Raw genomic sequence first — 16,669 nt, 5'->3', positions numbered from 1 at the left:
CAATAATATAATCAATACTGCAGATTTAAGTACTCTATGAGGATTTATACCACTGCGCTGAGACGTGAAGCATAGAATTCGAATAGTCACATCACTTGTGTGTTAAGATCGTGCTCTCTGATGAGCTTTCACAGCAAAATCAAACTCCCATGTGTCGCTCAGTTTTCCAATAAACACGGGACAAAACTAATGGCACAACATGAAAGTGAAATCCTGAAGCATTGTGGGATGTCGAGACCATCAACAAAGCAGTATAATACATTGGCAAGCAAGCTTTTAAAATGTATTGGGTATTCATGTGGAGCAAAGACAAAAGGTTGAAGTCAGAGTTCATCTACACTGTGCAATAGGCTGCCATTAAAATAATTACAATTAAAATATTCAACAATCCATGAACTGCACTTTTACTCAACCATAATCATCATATAAAAAGGGCCGTTGGGAGTGGAAATGATTTCAGGGAGGTGCATAGCACATTAGGGACGGTGCATTGTCATTGTCGCATGCCCTGATTTTTGAAATACAAACTCATTCTTTTTAAAAGAGCATTTACAAAGGGCGAATTGGCGAAACTTGCTCTTCCCGTGGGGAATATTGCCAGGTATTCAATGAGGAAGGTTAATAGTATTACTGAAGAGAATCACAACACATAACTCAATACCACTTAATAGTTTTTTTTTTTTTTGTTTGTTTGTTTGTTTTTATTTGACTAATCACAGGAAAGTTGTACCCTTGCAAATAATTTAACAAATGCTCTTTCACTAACACATGCATTTAGTACTCCGGCACAGATGCCAACGTTCCAAGTGAAGATATTGTTAAAGGGTTAGTTCACTCAAAAATTAAAATTACTCACCCTCATGTCGTTCCAAACCAGTAAGAGTTTGTTCATCTTCAGAACACAAATTAAGATATTTTTGATGAAATCTGAGAGCTTTCTGTTCCTCCATAGACACCAACTGACACTTTGACGCTTCAAAAAGTTCATAAAGAAGGTGAAACTAATCTATATGAATTGAGTGGTTTAGTCAAAATTTTCTGAAGAGACTTGATTGCTTGATATAATGAACAGCGAACAAAAAAGAGAATCGCAACCGAGCCTGCTTAATGCGTAAGAACAAACCTCTTGGGAAGCTCAAACATACTGCGAGAAAGCTAGTGTGTTGCTGTGTAACACACGAAAATGAACCTCATTGGTTCTTGTACGTAAAGCAAACATCCTTGAGCTTCTGTTTACCACAACTGATGTGTGAGTTGATGAATGTTTATATGTGAATAAAAGCCTAAATCTCTTCATCATATAAAAAGTTTGTGTCTCTTCACGAAATTCTCTTTATGAACTTTTTGAAGTGTCAAAGCGTCAGTTATGTACAGTAGCTGTCTATGAAGGGACAAAAAGCTCTCAGATTTCATCAAAAAGATCTTCAATTTGTGTTCCGAAGATGAACAAAACTCTTACTGGTTTGGAATGACATGAGGGTGAGTAATTAATGACAGAATTTTAAGTTTTGGGTGAACTAACCCTTTAAGGAACACATGAAAATGCTACACAAACACAGTTGTCCTTCATGTCTTGATGTATTTCCAACTAAATTTGTAAAAAGACATATTGAAGCATCCTTTTTGATAACACTCTATAGCCTTACATTTACTTCTTATCTGTGATTAAATATGTTCTACTTGTTATCACTACTCAGAGGACATTCTTGAGAGCCTTTTATTGGACACAATTTTGATACGCCCCTGAGTGCAAGTCAAGTCATCAATATTTTTTATTCAATTTCCTGGAAGAGTAAGACTTTATTTAGGAGTACACTAGCATAATGATGGCCTCAAACCTAATAGGCATGGACTAAAAGCCACAAAGCCGTCCAATTTGAATTCAATGGAGTCTTTAATATCAGCATCTCTCAAATATTTAAAAATGCAGCGTGTGCTTTTAACGTGTCAGAGTTCCTTCAGCCTCTTCTTCTTAGAATGAGCAGGAAATAGTTGCAAATCTCCAGAGTCCTTATCTGGTCATCAGGGTCAGCATTTAATGGGTGTTACAGTATTGATGAATTCTTACTTTAATTTGTGAGTTACAAAGGATCTGCTTAACATTAGCCATTGTCTTGTTAAACCTTATTCCATCCAAGAGTTTTTAGATCATTCAGATACTCTACCAACCTTCACAGTCCACATAAAGACAAATATCGATAGTCACTCATTTAAGATGAAAGCAAATCTAATTACTACAGCTTTAACTGGCAAAACATTCAAAACTATCTGACATTCCTAAAAGGAACAAGCTTTTATAGCCAAGATAATTATAGTTATCTCTATTAACATCTTTAGGTCATTTTTCACTCCAAATATAAAGAAATAAATTATTTTTGGGATTGCTAAGATTGTTTGCACTTTCATTGCAACTAAGCACTTATTATTAAGCCTCCTTATTATATAATTTTATTTATCTAAATTTTCATTTATATTAAAGCTGTTGCCCATAACTTTTTTTGCTTAAAAATTATCCAAAATCAATTTTTGAGCAAGTACATAACCAGCCAGTGTTCAAAACTTACCTTAGCCCGATTCACAACGGTAAGCTAGTAATAATGTTTTATAATTCGGGTGGTACCAGTTGGTTTTCGTGGGAAATTCGAGCATGTCGCATGTGAGGCGGATCATTTATAGCCTTTTCTCACAGCAGCTGCAGTAATTAAACTTATCATTTTGATGGCGGATTGTATGGTATGACAAATTAATGTCCAGAAATTGAAATCTACAGCCAACACACACTAAATACAGTCATGCGATGCTGATGTTGTTAAAGTCCCCCTCATCTTTGATCACCAAAATGACATATTTAAACTTTTTTTTTTCCAGTAAAAAAATTTTCTTCATGTCTTAAAATAGCTTGAATGTAATTCTACACCCTTGCCTCATTTAATATACACGGATCAATGAATATGCCAAATATGACAAATTAACCCCGCCTCCACTCGCTCACATCAGCTCAGAGTGTCGACTGTTGCTATAGTGATGAGCAATTTGTTGTTTGTGTTGTGGATATTTAAGAAAAAAGCTTGCTTCGCTTCGTATATTCAGTTTAACAGCTGTGTAACTGAACTGCTCACATATTTTTGACGCTTAAATTGTGTTCTATCTTTTAAATTGGTAAAACACCTTAGCAAAACGGTCTGAATCCACTCGCATTAGTTTGGACTGCTCTCTCACTGAATCACCTGAAGCGATTTCTCAGTAAAACAGACAGTAGTATCGAGAGAACAAGCAGTGCTCTTTTTCAGCCGTTTTCCTCTGTGAACATGTGCTAAATGGATGTCTTACAAATTCATTGCTTTTTGGAGATTTCAGATTTAAAAACGTTTAAAACGCCTAGAGATAGAGCTACATTCATTCTGTGGTACCGTTGCTCTCAATGATGGTCCGAAAGGTGCGTAACTTTATAGTGTTAAATAAAAAACCCTTTGTGCGTACCGTCAGAATGAAATCCTGCAGGCCCGTGCCTTCTCCATACAGGCAATAAATGCAAATCCTTGAATGAGCGCGGATTTCCAGCGTATTCACTTAAACTTATCAGGTAATAGCTGACCCATTCCAGAGGCTGCCAAAATCAGAATTTAAAATGGAATGAATAGCTCTCTCAGAACTTGATGTGTGATGCCACAATGACTGACATATGCACATGAATCACGGTCACACGCTCAGAGCAATATTGTTTTTGCTATGTTTTATAGTATTAAATATTTCAAAGGACAAAAACTTGAACTTTATTGGCTTAACTTCAAGTAAGCTGTCACTTTACTTTGGCGCGTGTGCGAGGCCCTATGCGCTCGTACACTTGGCACAGCCCCTTGCAACGGTTCTGTTGGACACATAACAGTAATTAATATGATCAGCCTTTTGCTTGACTACGTTCTCAAACAGCTACTAATGTGTTGCTAATGTTACATAAACCATTGTTTCCGTTCTTCATCTCAGAGTCAGACAGCTGCCTTCTAACGATCAGTATCCTTACAAATGCTTTGAACAACTTAGAACACCAGTGGAGAAAGGCATATAGTTCATCATAACATCATAATATACATCATAGACTCACTATATTCCTAAATCTACACAATTTTTCATATCAACATAAAATATACCGGGATAACCTTCTCTCGATACTCTCCTGCTTCAGAGCGTTGAAGGTTAATTATATGCTAAAGCCCGCCGGCACATTGACATGATTGGTTACGAGGTAGTTTGTGACGTCACAAACACCAGCGATTTCAAACCACGCGTTTGAGACTATCTTTTTCTCCCTGCAGTTTTAAACAGAAAATACTCAGCAATGGTGTTGACTTATGAATTTGCACATGGTTTGTCTTAAAGCATATTAAAAACACCAAATAAACATATAAACAAGGCTGGAAATGGCTGAGATTCAATTATTATTATTTATTTATTTATTTTACTTTCAATGACTTTTCAGATGTATTTAAATATAAAATATTATATAATTATATAATATGCTAACATTAAACAGGCCTATTTCATGTTTCCTCTAAACAATATTTTCTTAATTATCAAGCAAGCACATGAAAGGTCAATGAACAGCATCTATGAATTGTGTGTGGCACAAACTGGCACATTCTGGAAATTGAGATTTAATTTAATTTTCCCATGATTCTGAATAGACAACTTAAAAAAAAAAAAAAAAAAAAAAAAAACTACAACATGTAATTTACTAGAGATTCTGACATAATGTTAGTTGCTGCAGTCTATTTACAGAAACCATTAATTATTTTGAATAAATTATTATTATTATTTTTTTTTTTAAATCGTTTTGAATAAATGATTCAATGACTCAATTATAAAGATGTCACTTGTTTCATAGATGAATCAATGTTTTTGAACAATTCTTTGTAATGAATGATTCAATGACAAATACATTTTTAACAATCATTTGTCGCCACCTACTGGTGTAATGATGTAATTGACGCAATCTTTATTTGAAGTATCAAGTTACTTTCAAAGGCTGATTTACTCTATTTTGTTCACTTCCGTTTGGGATGGGGGACTGGTTGTCTTCCTCGGTTGTGAGGAGTTTGAGTTTGCTCTCTCGTGAGATTTTTTTATTTATTTGTTGCTTTATTTTTGCAAAATGGTCCACACATGCACAGTTAGTTGATAACAAAACTGCAATAAAGTAACAGCCTATAGTTAACAATTACTTGTTTACAAAGTGCCATGGGAAGTCAAACTCTCTTTACTTAAAATGCTCTTATACTGAACATGTTAATTCTTGGAATACAGCCAGGTTTTTCCTAATGGGCATATCTGTCATATTAGCAGAACACATTTTACACATGAGGAAAACTAATGTTTAGTCAATAATTAAGAAGATCCATGATTCTAGCTTGTGCTTGGCCTTATGAAAAAGTAGTTCTTGTAATTGTTTAACCATAGCATTTGTTACAATAAGGATATAATTACAGCTAGACCATTGATGGCTCCTCATTACATGCTTAGGGCAATGTTAACTTTTTTCTCTCTTTTTAAAATCTATTCCCTTAATAGATTATATATTATAAATTCTTTAGCAAGTTAGTTAAAATGTACTACAATAAATGCCATAGAACATGATAAATTCTAGGAAAGGTGGTCATGAGAAGTTTAAAAAGCTCGGAGGGTCATCATCATGTTTTCCTCTCTTTTCATCAGTCTTTTTAGTGGCTGTTTTTAGATCATGTTTGACTTTCTCCATAGCGTTTTACTACATTCTCAATAGAATTCAAATGGGTTTCACATTTTATCATAGGAACGTCTCGCACAAATCTTATCACACTTTTGGAGCACGCTGGTGAACTCGCCTGTGGTGATTTGCATGCGGTGTGCCACTCATGCTTATAAAAGCTCCAAACGTGCGGTTTATAGAATTAATTAACAGCCTGATTCTATGTTTCGGTGTGGTGGTTCGAGCACTGAGTAAAATCGCGTGGGTGTTTGAATCCCGATTGCGATCTTTTCATGACCAATCATGCAATTTTATTGCGCTATGTTTTTGCGCTAAATCATTTTCGTTTTTGTAGGCTATTGAGTGAATAAATACAGAAATCCCTTCATTTCTATAAAAAAAAAGACGCCATCCCCCTGTGTTACCCCCCATGTCCACCCCTGCATATAAACAACATTAAAAACATGATTTTCACCACAGGGGGTATTTAAAATTAACAATTTGAGAACAAAGTATAACAATAATAATAATTTGCACAGTTTGACGTGATCCGAGCTAAGCGATCGTTAGATTTAATCACCATTGGCAGCATGATTTTTTGTAATGCTTTTTTCCCCCTTAGTTGGTCAGAACAAAAGTGGCAGACATGTTACATACTTGTTCACATGACAAAAAATCTGTCCTCAGCAGCACTAAAAGTTATATTTTATTTTTAAATGTGACCTGGACACTCAACCTTAGTCTGCAGTCTGAAAGTGACCACTGACCCCGTGGTTGTGCTTCACTTGTTTCCCTAAGCCCTCCCCTCAAGGGAACAAACCATACACCGGTAAGGTGAGACTTACCTTTATATTCAATAGCAAAGCCAGCCATCCCCAGGGAGGCATCACTGCGGAAGGCCAGGAAAAGGCTGTTCCCACTGCTCTCGATGCGCTCGGGAACCTGGTTCCCCTGCAGACTGATGATCAGGGGGCCGTTGGAGTCTTCACCCTCATAGATATGGAGGAAGTCATAGCTGGGCTCCATGTTAAAACTGCACAACAAATGAAGAAGGAATTAAGGATTGCTAGATATTTTATTCAGTTGTTAAGCATTATGCATAAGGTCCCACCAATGTACTATGGCTTGCTTAGTTGGGGACACTTGACATTTGATATTCAATAGTATTCTTGACATTTATTCAACAGTGCTTCTGATCTGCCTGCATTGACACTATTATTTAAGAGCTGCTGTGCAGCCAAATTATGTACCAGTTATCAATGTAAAGCTGCTTTGACACAATCTGCATTGTAAAAAGTGCTATATAAATAAAGGCGACTTGACTTGACTTGACTAAATTTAAAGCCATTAGATTTATGTTGAGTATAAATTTCACAAGACCCTATTAAATCCAAACACATGCTGAATTGTGATGTTGGTCTTCTGCATTGACAGGTCATGTAGAGGTGTTCCAACCAGGAAGCTTAACATGCTTAACAACATTTCTGTCAAACAAAATAGAGCTGTGCGATACACTGATTATTCACAATATCCTTTAGTGATGATTTTACTAGTGATTAAGCAATATCACCAACATTGCAATGGATTTAATGTGCTTAAATTGGCCATTAAGAATCCTAAAGAGCATGTCATTAGACTAGACAGACTCTGTGTGACATTTTTCATTTATTAAAATGTTTTAGGAATTGTTTTTCTATTATTATGTAATGATATGTTAAAGCATAAACAATATTTTTGATAAATGCTTTTAATAAACAAGGATGTTAATCTAGGAAGGCATTGAATGGTGACCAGTACATCCCAGCTTAACCTGCTTCACCAGAAAGCCCACTAGAATCCTTCATTGTGTTTGTAATTGTAATGGAAGTCCATGAAGTCATGATGACTTTAGCAGAGTGAAACGCAAGCAATCATAATCATTCTAAATATTCAAGTATGCGAGTTGATGATTGTGATTGTTGATTTGTATGTGAAGGCTTTGATACAGGACACTCATTAAATTGCAGTGATTTGAATTCATAATATGCTTCAACACTGATGTATTTCCACCCCTAAGTACAAACAAACAAATAAATAAATAAATAAAGTACTAAAAAACAATCACTGTCTTCTTAGAAATTCTGTTTCAGGTCTTGCAAACCTGCTCAATTTGGCTCCATTTTGAACACTTAAGAGTAAATTAGAGTATTCTGGGAAATTAAGCATCTATAATCCATAAAATAAAAGCTATTTAATTAAACATAATGAAACATCTATGATTTAAAAAGAACCTCCAATTAGTGGCACTGATTCTTAATGTAATCTGGCAATGATATACTGATCACAGTATAGAAATGTCTAGAAATGCCCCATATGTACTTGGCACACTTCCTGGCCATTGGGTATTTTTCATGAGCTACTTTTTTATTATTTTATAATGTTTCCTTAGGTGCACTTATAATATTAGTAGGATTTTAGTTATAAAATTGTCATAATTTAGAAATAAAAAGCCATTTTCTACCATGATTTCAGCTTTGTTTAGCTCAAATGCTTTGTTTAGTGGGCCATGTCTCCTTTAAGACTTCAATGTTAATGCTTACTGCTATGAATGGAGAACATCTTTGTATATGAAATAAGTATTACAGGATGAACTCTTTTGAAAACCTTTACTTTATATACCTTTACTATTACACCTGCTGAGATTAACTAATCGTGAAAAGGGTTGATTATATAATTATATTTTGATCTACTCCTATTGCATAGAAGGCCGCGGTGCTGGGCATTGTATACGCTGTTGAGCGCACGAATGCAAAAATCTCGCATTGTAACTCGCATTGCAACCCAACTGCACTCTCAAGAATGCTTTCATCATAATAGACACAATGCAAACATAATGTAAAATATAGCTGCAAGCAGCAATTACGGGGCCAAGCACAAAAACGGCACAAGAAGCAAGCCAACACGACTGGGAGCATCAGGCTAACTGCAGCAGTGAGCAATTAAAGACCTATTAAGATCATTTTAGGTAAAAGAGCTGAAAAATTATAAAAAATTAGGATTTACTGGTTCATCACTTTCGACCAATAGGTGGCGCTATGTCCAAATTGTTGTGGTATGGTCAGAGTGAGGTGACAATGACACTTGCAAAGTTTGGTGTCAATATGTCAAAGCACTGAAGAGATACAGCTTCAAGAGTCGTTTTGCATCATGCCTCAAATTCTTTGCTCTGGTATACGAAAACGGTTTGACATATCGACTTGAAATCCATAACTTTTTGTCGGCATGGTCTGAAGATGATACATTTCAATTTTGGTGAAAATCAGAGCAATGGTGTAGGAGGAGTTCGAAAAAGTAGGTTTTTAAAGAAAAACAATATGGCGGACAGGAAGTTCAGCCGACTATAGCAAATTTGATATCTATGTTCTCAACATGACCCAAGGAATCTACTGAGCCCAGTTTCATTACAATCGGTTAATATAGTCAAAAGTTATTAGCATTTTTGTAAATTTTGTTATAACTTTTGACCACAAGGTGGCGCTGTGCCGAAACTTCTCAGGCTCCTTCAGGGCATTGTCCTGATGACCCATACCGAGTTTCATAACGATACGCTAATGCGTTCGTAAAATACAGCATTTTAGCACAAAATTCAAAATGGCCGACGGCCTAAATGGCCGATATGGGAAAATTGGATATCAATCGACTCGACATGATTCCCTGAATCTAACGAGACCAAATATATGATTTTTGGACAAACCCATCAGAAGTTATAAGCAAAAATGTCCATTTTTCATATCTCCGCACCAGTAGGTGGCGCTGCGTCGAAACACTGCATGGTACCTCAGGTCATGCTTGTGATGCCATGTACCAAGTTTGGTCTTAATACGATAAAGCATTGCAGAGATACAGCTTCAAGAGTCATTTTTGCATCATATCTCAAATTGTTTGCTCTGGTATACGAAAACTGTTTGACTTATCGACTTGAAATCCATAACTTTTTGTCGGCATGGTGTGAAGATGATACGGTTAGATTTTGGTCAAAATCGGAGCAACGGTCTAGGAGGAGTTCGAAAAAGTAGGTTTTTAAAGAAAAACAATATGGCGGACAGGAAGTTCAGCCAACTATGGCAAATTTGATATCTATGTTCTCAGCATGACCCAAGGAATCTACAGAGACCAGTTTCATTACAATCGGTTAATATGGTCAAAAGTTATTAGCATTTTTGTAAATTTTGTTCTAACTTTTGACCACAAGGTGGCGATGGTCCGAAACTTCTCAGGCTCCTTCAGGGCATTGTGCTGATGACCCCTACCAAGTTTCATAACGATACGCTACTGCGTTCATAAAATACAGCATTTTAGCACAAAATTCAAAATGGCTGACAGCCAAAATGTCCGATATGGGAAAATTGGATATCATTCGATTCGGCATGATGCCCCAAATCGAACAAGACCAAATTCATGATTTTTGGCCAAAGCCATCAGAAGTTATAAGCAAAAATATCAATTTTTCATATCTCCGCACCACTAGGTGGCGCTGCGCCGAAACGCTGCATGTTGCCTCAGGTCATGCTTGTGATGACAGGTACCAAGTTTGGTCTGAATACGATAAAGCGTTGCGGAGAAACAGCCTTATGTCTATTTTCGCAAGAACTACTTACAATTTGTTCGCGTGTTTTTCGAAAACGGTTTGAGGAATCAACTTGAATTCCATAACTTTTTGTCGGCATGGTCTGAAGATGATCTGGTTCAATTTTCGTGAAAATCGGAGTAACGGCCTAGGAGGAGTTCGAAAAAGTACGTTTTTCAGAAAATTCAAAATGGCGGAAAAAATTTCATGACGGAAAATGACGTCATAGGGTGCCATCGATTCGACTTGACCTAAGGAATCAGAGGAAAAGGAATTTTGTTTCTAGCCCTTATGGTTCAAAAGTTATTAACATAAACATAAGTGCAACTTTGGACAGCTGGTGGCGTTAGAGGGATTGAGTTAGAGACTCCAAATTTGCTATGGACAAAGGTCAGACTGTCCTCTAACAGTGTGCCAAATTTCACAACTTTCCCGCAAGCGGTTCTATGGGCTGCCATAGACTTCAAGAGCGGAAGAAGAAACGGAAGAAGAATAATAATAAGCGTACGGAACGCCAACAATAACAATAGGTGCCTAAGCACCTTCGGTGCTTGGCCCCTAATAAGACTAGGGATGCACCGATATTAAAAATGGCCAATACTGATAACAGATAACCTTAAAAACAGAAACCTTATTTTTGAATGCAGATAACTGATATATTGGCCAATAAATCTAAACCCAAATTATTATATACATTTTTGACAGCCTGATTACAAAAAAAAAGTCTCACCATTAAAAGCCATGTCCTAAGCACTTTAACGTAAATCAAACATATACAGTACTGTAGCCTAGTTTGAACCAGTGTAAATTTTAAAATTAATTTTACACTCCTATGGCCAACTTTCTTTATCAAAAACGAAAAGAAAAAAAAGTATTGCCTTACAAATAAATTAAATAATGCAAGGAAGTCAATGGACAACATTACTTATGTATAAAGAATCAAAATGCATGTGCCATGGAGAAATAAAATGGAATAGCCTCTGCATGGACAATAATGAAATGATTTTAATAAAACCATATTGTTGATGAAAATAATAAGAAAAATAAGAGTGTAAGTTATTATTAATAATGCATCAATGTTTTTGAAAAAGAAACATCTAAAATTAATATTACTATTTCAAATAACAGCATTGCTGTTTGAGCTGCAAGCGCTGAAGATGAAGAAATTAATGAAAATGTTAAACTGAAATGCTTTGTAAGAGGGTTAATTAACTCAACCAATTGCATCGCATATAAAAACAGCAGATGATTTTGATTCTGCTAAGTGGAACAATGTGAAGTTGACCATTCACTGGTTTAATTTACTTGAGCATAAACAGCAACAAATGATTTTGCGACATGAATTAGGGATGCCCGATACCAAGCTCATGTACTTGTACTCCTACTTGTAAAAATACCCCCTATACCAGGGGTCGGCAACCCAAAATGTTCAAAGAGCCATAATGGACCAAAAAAACAAAAAACAAATCTGTCTGGAGCCGCAAAAAACTAAAAGTCTTACATAAGCCTTATATGAAGGCAGCACAATAGGCGTTTTAAGCAGAGCGCCTAGCGTTTTCAGCTGGCTAAAAACGCTTTGGTGGACACACGGCCTAACGAGGCGCTGAGCGTCTTTCTCACGCTCAAGCGCTGAGAGCTCGACGTTTTTTACCGGTCGCCTCGAGTTGAAGAATGTTCAACTTTGAGTAAAACTGTCACTTTTTAGCCAGCTGTCCAATCATAGTGGAGGAGGGGCGGGACAAATACAACACCGACCAACTGTCACAACATTCTTGCTGTACATTAACAAGCAGAGAACGGAACAAAATGGATGAGAAATTAATATTGCTGCTCTCCGAAAATACACAGCAAAGTAATTTCACATTGTGTCAACATTTTAAGTCTTGAAACAAATTACCTGCAAAATCAGTTATAAGTAACAGTGCTGGATATTCCGTATCATAGCAACAAAGCGTCTCAATGGAAAAAAATGCTGCACAGCTGAAGCGCTCTCATGGATTTGCAGTTATCATTTTGTGTCAAATTGTTGGATTTTGAGGTAAAAATCATTCCATATATATTGTATTGTTATATATTATGTTGCCAAATCATCAATTAAATATATTCTATCTTATATTCTGCATAATTGTGTTTTAAAATAAACACTGACAAAAACTACTATAAAACTATATATGTTTTAGGGCTGGACAATATGACGATATATATAACATTGATATAAGTGATTACGCGGATTTAAACCTTCCTATATTGTAGTTATATAAAATATTCACAGGCAGATTTGCTTTATGTATTTCCCCGGCGTCAAATCAGGCATATATAATGTCAGGAAACACGACTCTTGGCTACATGTCAATATCTATGGATTAGGTTTATTTGACAAGTTGTAAGAAACACTTTCGAGTCCAACCTTTGTAATCGTTTGTTTTACTCGCGTTTTCGCAGTTTCCCCTGTTAAATCCAGTCACGCAGCAGGTTCTTTTGCCACTCAGTCCAGATGAGGGAGCGCGCTTTCGGCGCGAAAGTGACGTTATGCATACCCTCGCCGCGCTGAAACGTGTGTTGCAGGCTATGACGCAAATCTTCGTTGACAGAAATGTTGAAATGTAATATTTATCATACACATTTTTACAGCACTGGGAAACGTTAAGAATGTTTGTGTCATGTTTGTCCTCCTACAGAAACCATATGAAAACAAAAAAATATATTCCCCCTCCAGGGAGCCACTAGGGGAGCGCTAAAGAGCCGCATGCGGCTCTAGAGCCGCGGGTTGCCGACCTCCGCCCTATACCAAAGACCGATACCTCACGTGACGTAACTGACAGAATCTTCCATGTACAGAGACAACGGCGGCAGCAGCAGAAACAATGTTATCCTCAGGGGTGCGGAAATACTTCAAAATTAATGATGACAACCCACACATTGCGAACTGCATGTTTTCAATCACAATTCGTTATCGATTAGTGAAGGAGGGATAGGTGGAATCACGCTGAATGACACAGACCAGAAGCGCTCTCTCTCTTTTTCTTGCGCGCGATCCCAGTTCTCTCAGACAGAGCACGATCAGTTCTCCTCACGCCTATGTGTCAAAAGCACACATAGTTGTCAAAATGTCCATCGTGTGGAGTATCTCACGTAAATATAGTCGGCTATGGCTTAAGTGGAAGTAAACATTTCGGTGAAAACAGCATATGTGTCAGTACCCATGGACCGTAGCCTATATTTGTCATTAATGTTAATAAAAAAACAAAATATGTTAAATAAATGTATACATGGTAAATAAACCTACTGTATCTAAATAACAAGTTTATTTAATTTGTATCTCTATAGTATTTGTTGTATTGTTTGTAAATTTCTTTTTATATAACAACAATATATATATATATATATATATATATATATATATATATATATATATATATATATATATTGGTAATTATGCCCTTTGAAGGTTATTGGACACTGTGAAATTTTTGTTCCTTAAGTTTGTGACAAGCACATAAAAATTATTACTTTTTTCATTAGAGTAATAATAAAGAAGCTGTTCTACGTTCATTAGTCTCACTGTGTTGTGCTTGGAAAACTGCAACATCACCAAAAAAAAAAAAAAAAAAAAGAAGAGAGAGAGAGAGAGAGAGAAATTAATAAATGTATAAACATCAGTATTGGCGGGTACTAGAAAAAAAAATATTGGTACTCGTACTCAATGTTCCCTCTAATTTTTTTTCTCACTGAGCAAAACTTTTCTCTGTTGAGCGCACATTTTGGCCACCTGAGCAAAAACATACTGTATATCAGACCTGTACAATGAACGTAAACACACACAAAAAAAATGGTTTTATCATGCAACTGTAACATTTAACTTTAATGTGCCATTTCTATTTTATTTGACCCTTGATGTAACTTAGTGATTTATTAAATAATATGTTTGAAAACAAGCAGTTCAGTCACTAAATTAAGCACATTTTAGGTTACTTGAGATTTTTTCACATTGCTGTATTAACTGTACCAGTCTTTACCAAGAAATTATATTAAAAAATAATTTCTGTCCTCCTGCAGGACAGTTCAATTCTTTATAATAATATAATATGAGCAGTTACAGTGATGGTTTGGGACAACCATAATGTATTTTTGTACAGTCAATTATTAGCAACAGACAGTGTTAAACCATCAAAATTGCATGTTTATTGCTTATGAATTTCCCAGATTTTCTATACCAGGAGGTTAAGATTTTTCGTCACAAGGAGCCCTAAACAATCCCCTTGTGAGATCAATTTTTTATTAGGCTTACATTATAATATAATAAAATATAATATAATATTTAAGTATTTAAACTGATATACAGTATTATATCAGTTTAAATGCTTCCATTTGTTTTAATATATTATATAGTGAAAACAACCTGAAGCATTTAAACTGATAGCTAAATATTTTTAAGAAAAGTGAACGTTAACTCGTTTATAGTTATCTAAACATCCCTGAAACCCACACCACCACCACACACAATAATCTATTTAAACGGAGGTATATCACTGATGTATTTTGAGTTTTTAAGCTACACCTGTGGTCAGGGCCGGATTAACATAAGGGCTAGGTGGGGCTGAAGCCCCAGGGCCCGCGGATAGAGGGGGCCCGTGATTGGCTGGAGGAAATGAGATTGACAAGTCATAGGTGGTTGATTTGTGTCTAATAAAATAACAAGAAACTGTGCCTGACTGATAAATCACCGTCCAATCAAAATCACTTTACAATTCGCGCCATGACATCGGGAAACGCCTCTTTGCGTTATGCTATCGCGTGTAGACTACAAAATGGGAAATTGGCCTTTATTGCTTATTCAGCCTCGCTGGTGTTCAAAATGATAAAAAAAATTGATAGTGGTGCGCAAAAAAGGAAAAAATAAGCTTGAAAGGGAGAAAAGGGATGCTAGTCTTACAGCAAAAATTCCAAAACGAACTAACTACGTTACTTCGGTTCACATAAAACATACGAGCCAGTGGAAGACCCCACGTGCAGCGGCAGCTCACAATTATCTTCACCCACCGACACCGTCGCCGATCTGCGTGCTTTACACGTTGAAGAAGGTGAGGTAGCAGCTGCAGCAAGTTATTATTCTTATAACGAGCTAAGCCCTATTCGGATGGTAATTGTTTCTCATGAAAACGTAAGGTGTTTTCAACATTTACAGGGACGAGTCGATTGATTTTATTGCTGTTTGAATTCAGAATGTCAGTGTTTTTCTCTCATCATCATCACCCGTGTAAAAATCCCGAACACCAATGTCATGTGACTTGTCTCCACTATCTGCCTTTGAAGCACATTCTATCAGTTGCAGTTGTGGTGCCTCCATCCGTACAACTCGACCTCGACACATTCACATCACGTTAACACAGCGGTAGAGTTACTCACGGGACACTGCACTTTTCGCAATCACAAAAGTTCTTTATTTGCATGTGCATTTATAACAATAATAAAAAAAAAATTCTTGTGGTACAAGAAACTGTGGCATGGCAATCAGATGAAAGGGGGCCCTTGGTGTTGCTATAGCCCCAGGGCCCAATGTGTTCTTAATCCGGGCCTGCCTGTGGTGGGTGTGTGATTGTAAATGTCTGAGTTTTGTTACCATTCTGTGCCCATCATCCGTTATTTCCACCACTTTTCATTAAAACATGACGTTTTATTTCACATTTCTTTTCATTTCGCGTTGCCTCTCGTATTGATGTATTTAGTCCGCAAACATGACAGTATTCTTACCGCGACTGATTTGGCTCAGGGCCAGCCAGCGCACGTGCTCAATCGTTCTCTTTCTATGAAACCTGTAAACCACATTCACCGGTTCCAACTCTATAGCGACAATAACTCTATAGCGGTTGTCCAGAGCACTGCAATTATTTCTCATTTAAACTACTACAATCATTTTCATGTCTGTTCTCTGCGCGGCAATTATTTCTTCTGCACGGCCGCGGCTTCAGAAGTGCGCGGCCACGCACACGCGCAGCTTAGAGGGAACATTGCTCGTACTCTGTCCTTAAAAAATGGTATCGATGCATCCCTACAAAGAATGTTTGACTCTGACTGTACATGAGTCTTTACATATCAAATATTGCAGACCACAGATTGTAATTAGAATTATCACATTTATTCACGTTGAGGCATTGCTGTTGGGTACATTCTTTCTGTAAAAGTCTGTTTGTAAATCCTGTGTCAAATTGCGACTGGTTTACCAATGAATCCAATAAAATGTAATGGGGGAAAAATAAATAAATAAATAAAATAATAATGCTCTCCTGAGATATATTTTAAAATAAACAACCATTTTCAAGGTAATATTATTTTTAGTCTAG

At 36.4% G+C, this 16,669-nt stretch overlaps 1 protein-coding gene across 4 annotated transcripts in view; it reads right to left on the bottom strand.

The window, feature by feature from the left end:
- The window catches only part of LOC125277427 (CUB and sushi domain-containing protein 1-like), a 750,178-nt gene that overhangs the window by 136,211 nt on the left and 597,298 nt on the right, over positions 1-16,669 (bottom strand). For all 4 annotated transcript variants that reach the window (XM_048205771.1, XM_048205772.1, XM_048205773.1 and 1 more), the window contains one exon: positions 6,568-6,755. In XM_048205771.1, coding sequence (XP_048061728.1) covers positions 6,568-6,755 — 188 coding nt within the window. The remainder of the gene's footprint in view (positions 1-6,567; positions 6,756-16,669) is intronic.

This window comes from Megalobrama amblycephala, linkage group LG10 (genome assembly GCF_018812025.1).
Source record: "Megalobrama amblycephala isolate DHTTF-2021 linkage group LG10, ASM1881202v1, whole genome shotgun sequence".
In the NCBI taxonomy this organism is placed as follows: domain Eukaryota; kingdom Metazoa; phylum Chordata; class Actinopteri; order Cypriniformes; family Xenocyprididae; genus Megalobrama; species Megalobrama amblycephala.
The sequence above is the reverse complement of the archived record's forward strand: the minus strand, read 5'-3'. Positions and strand labels throughout refer to the sequence as shown.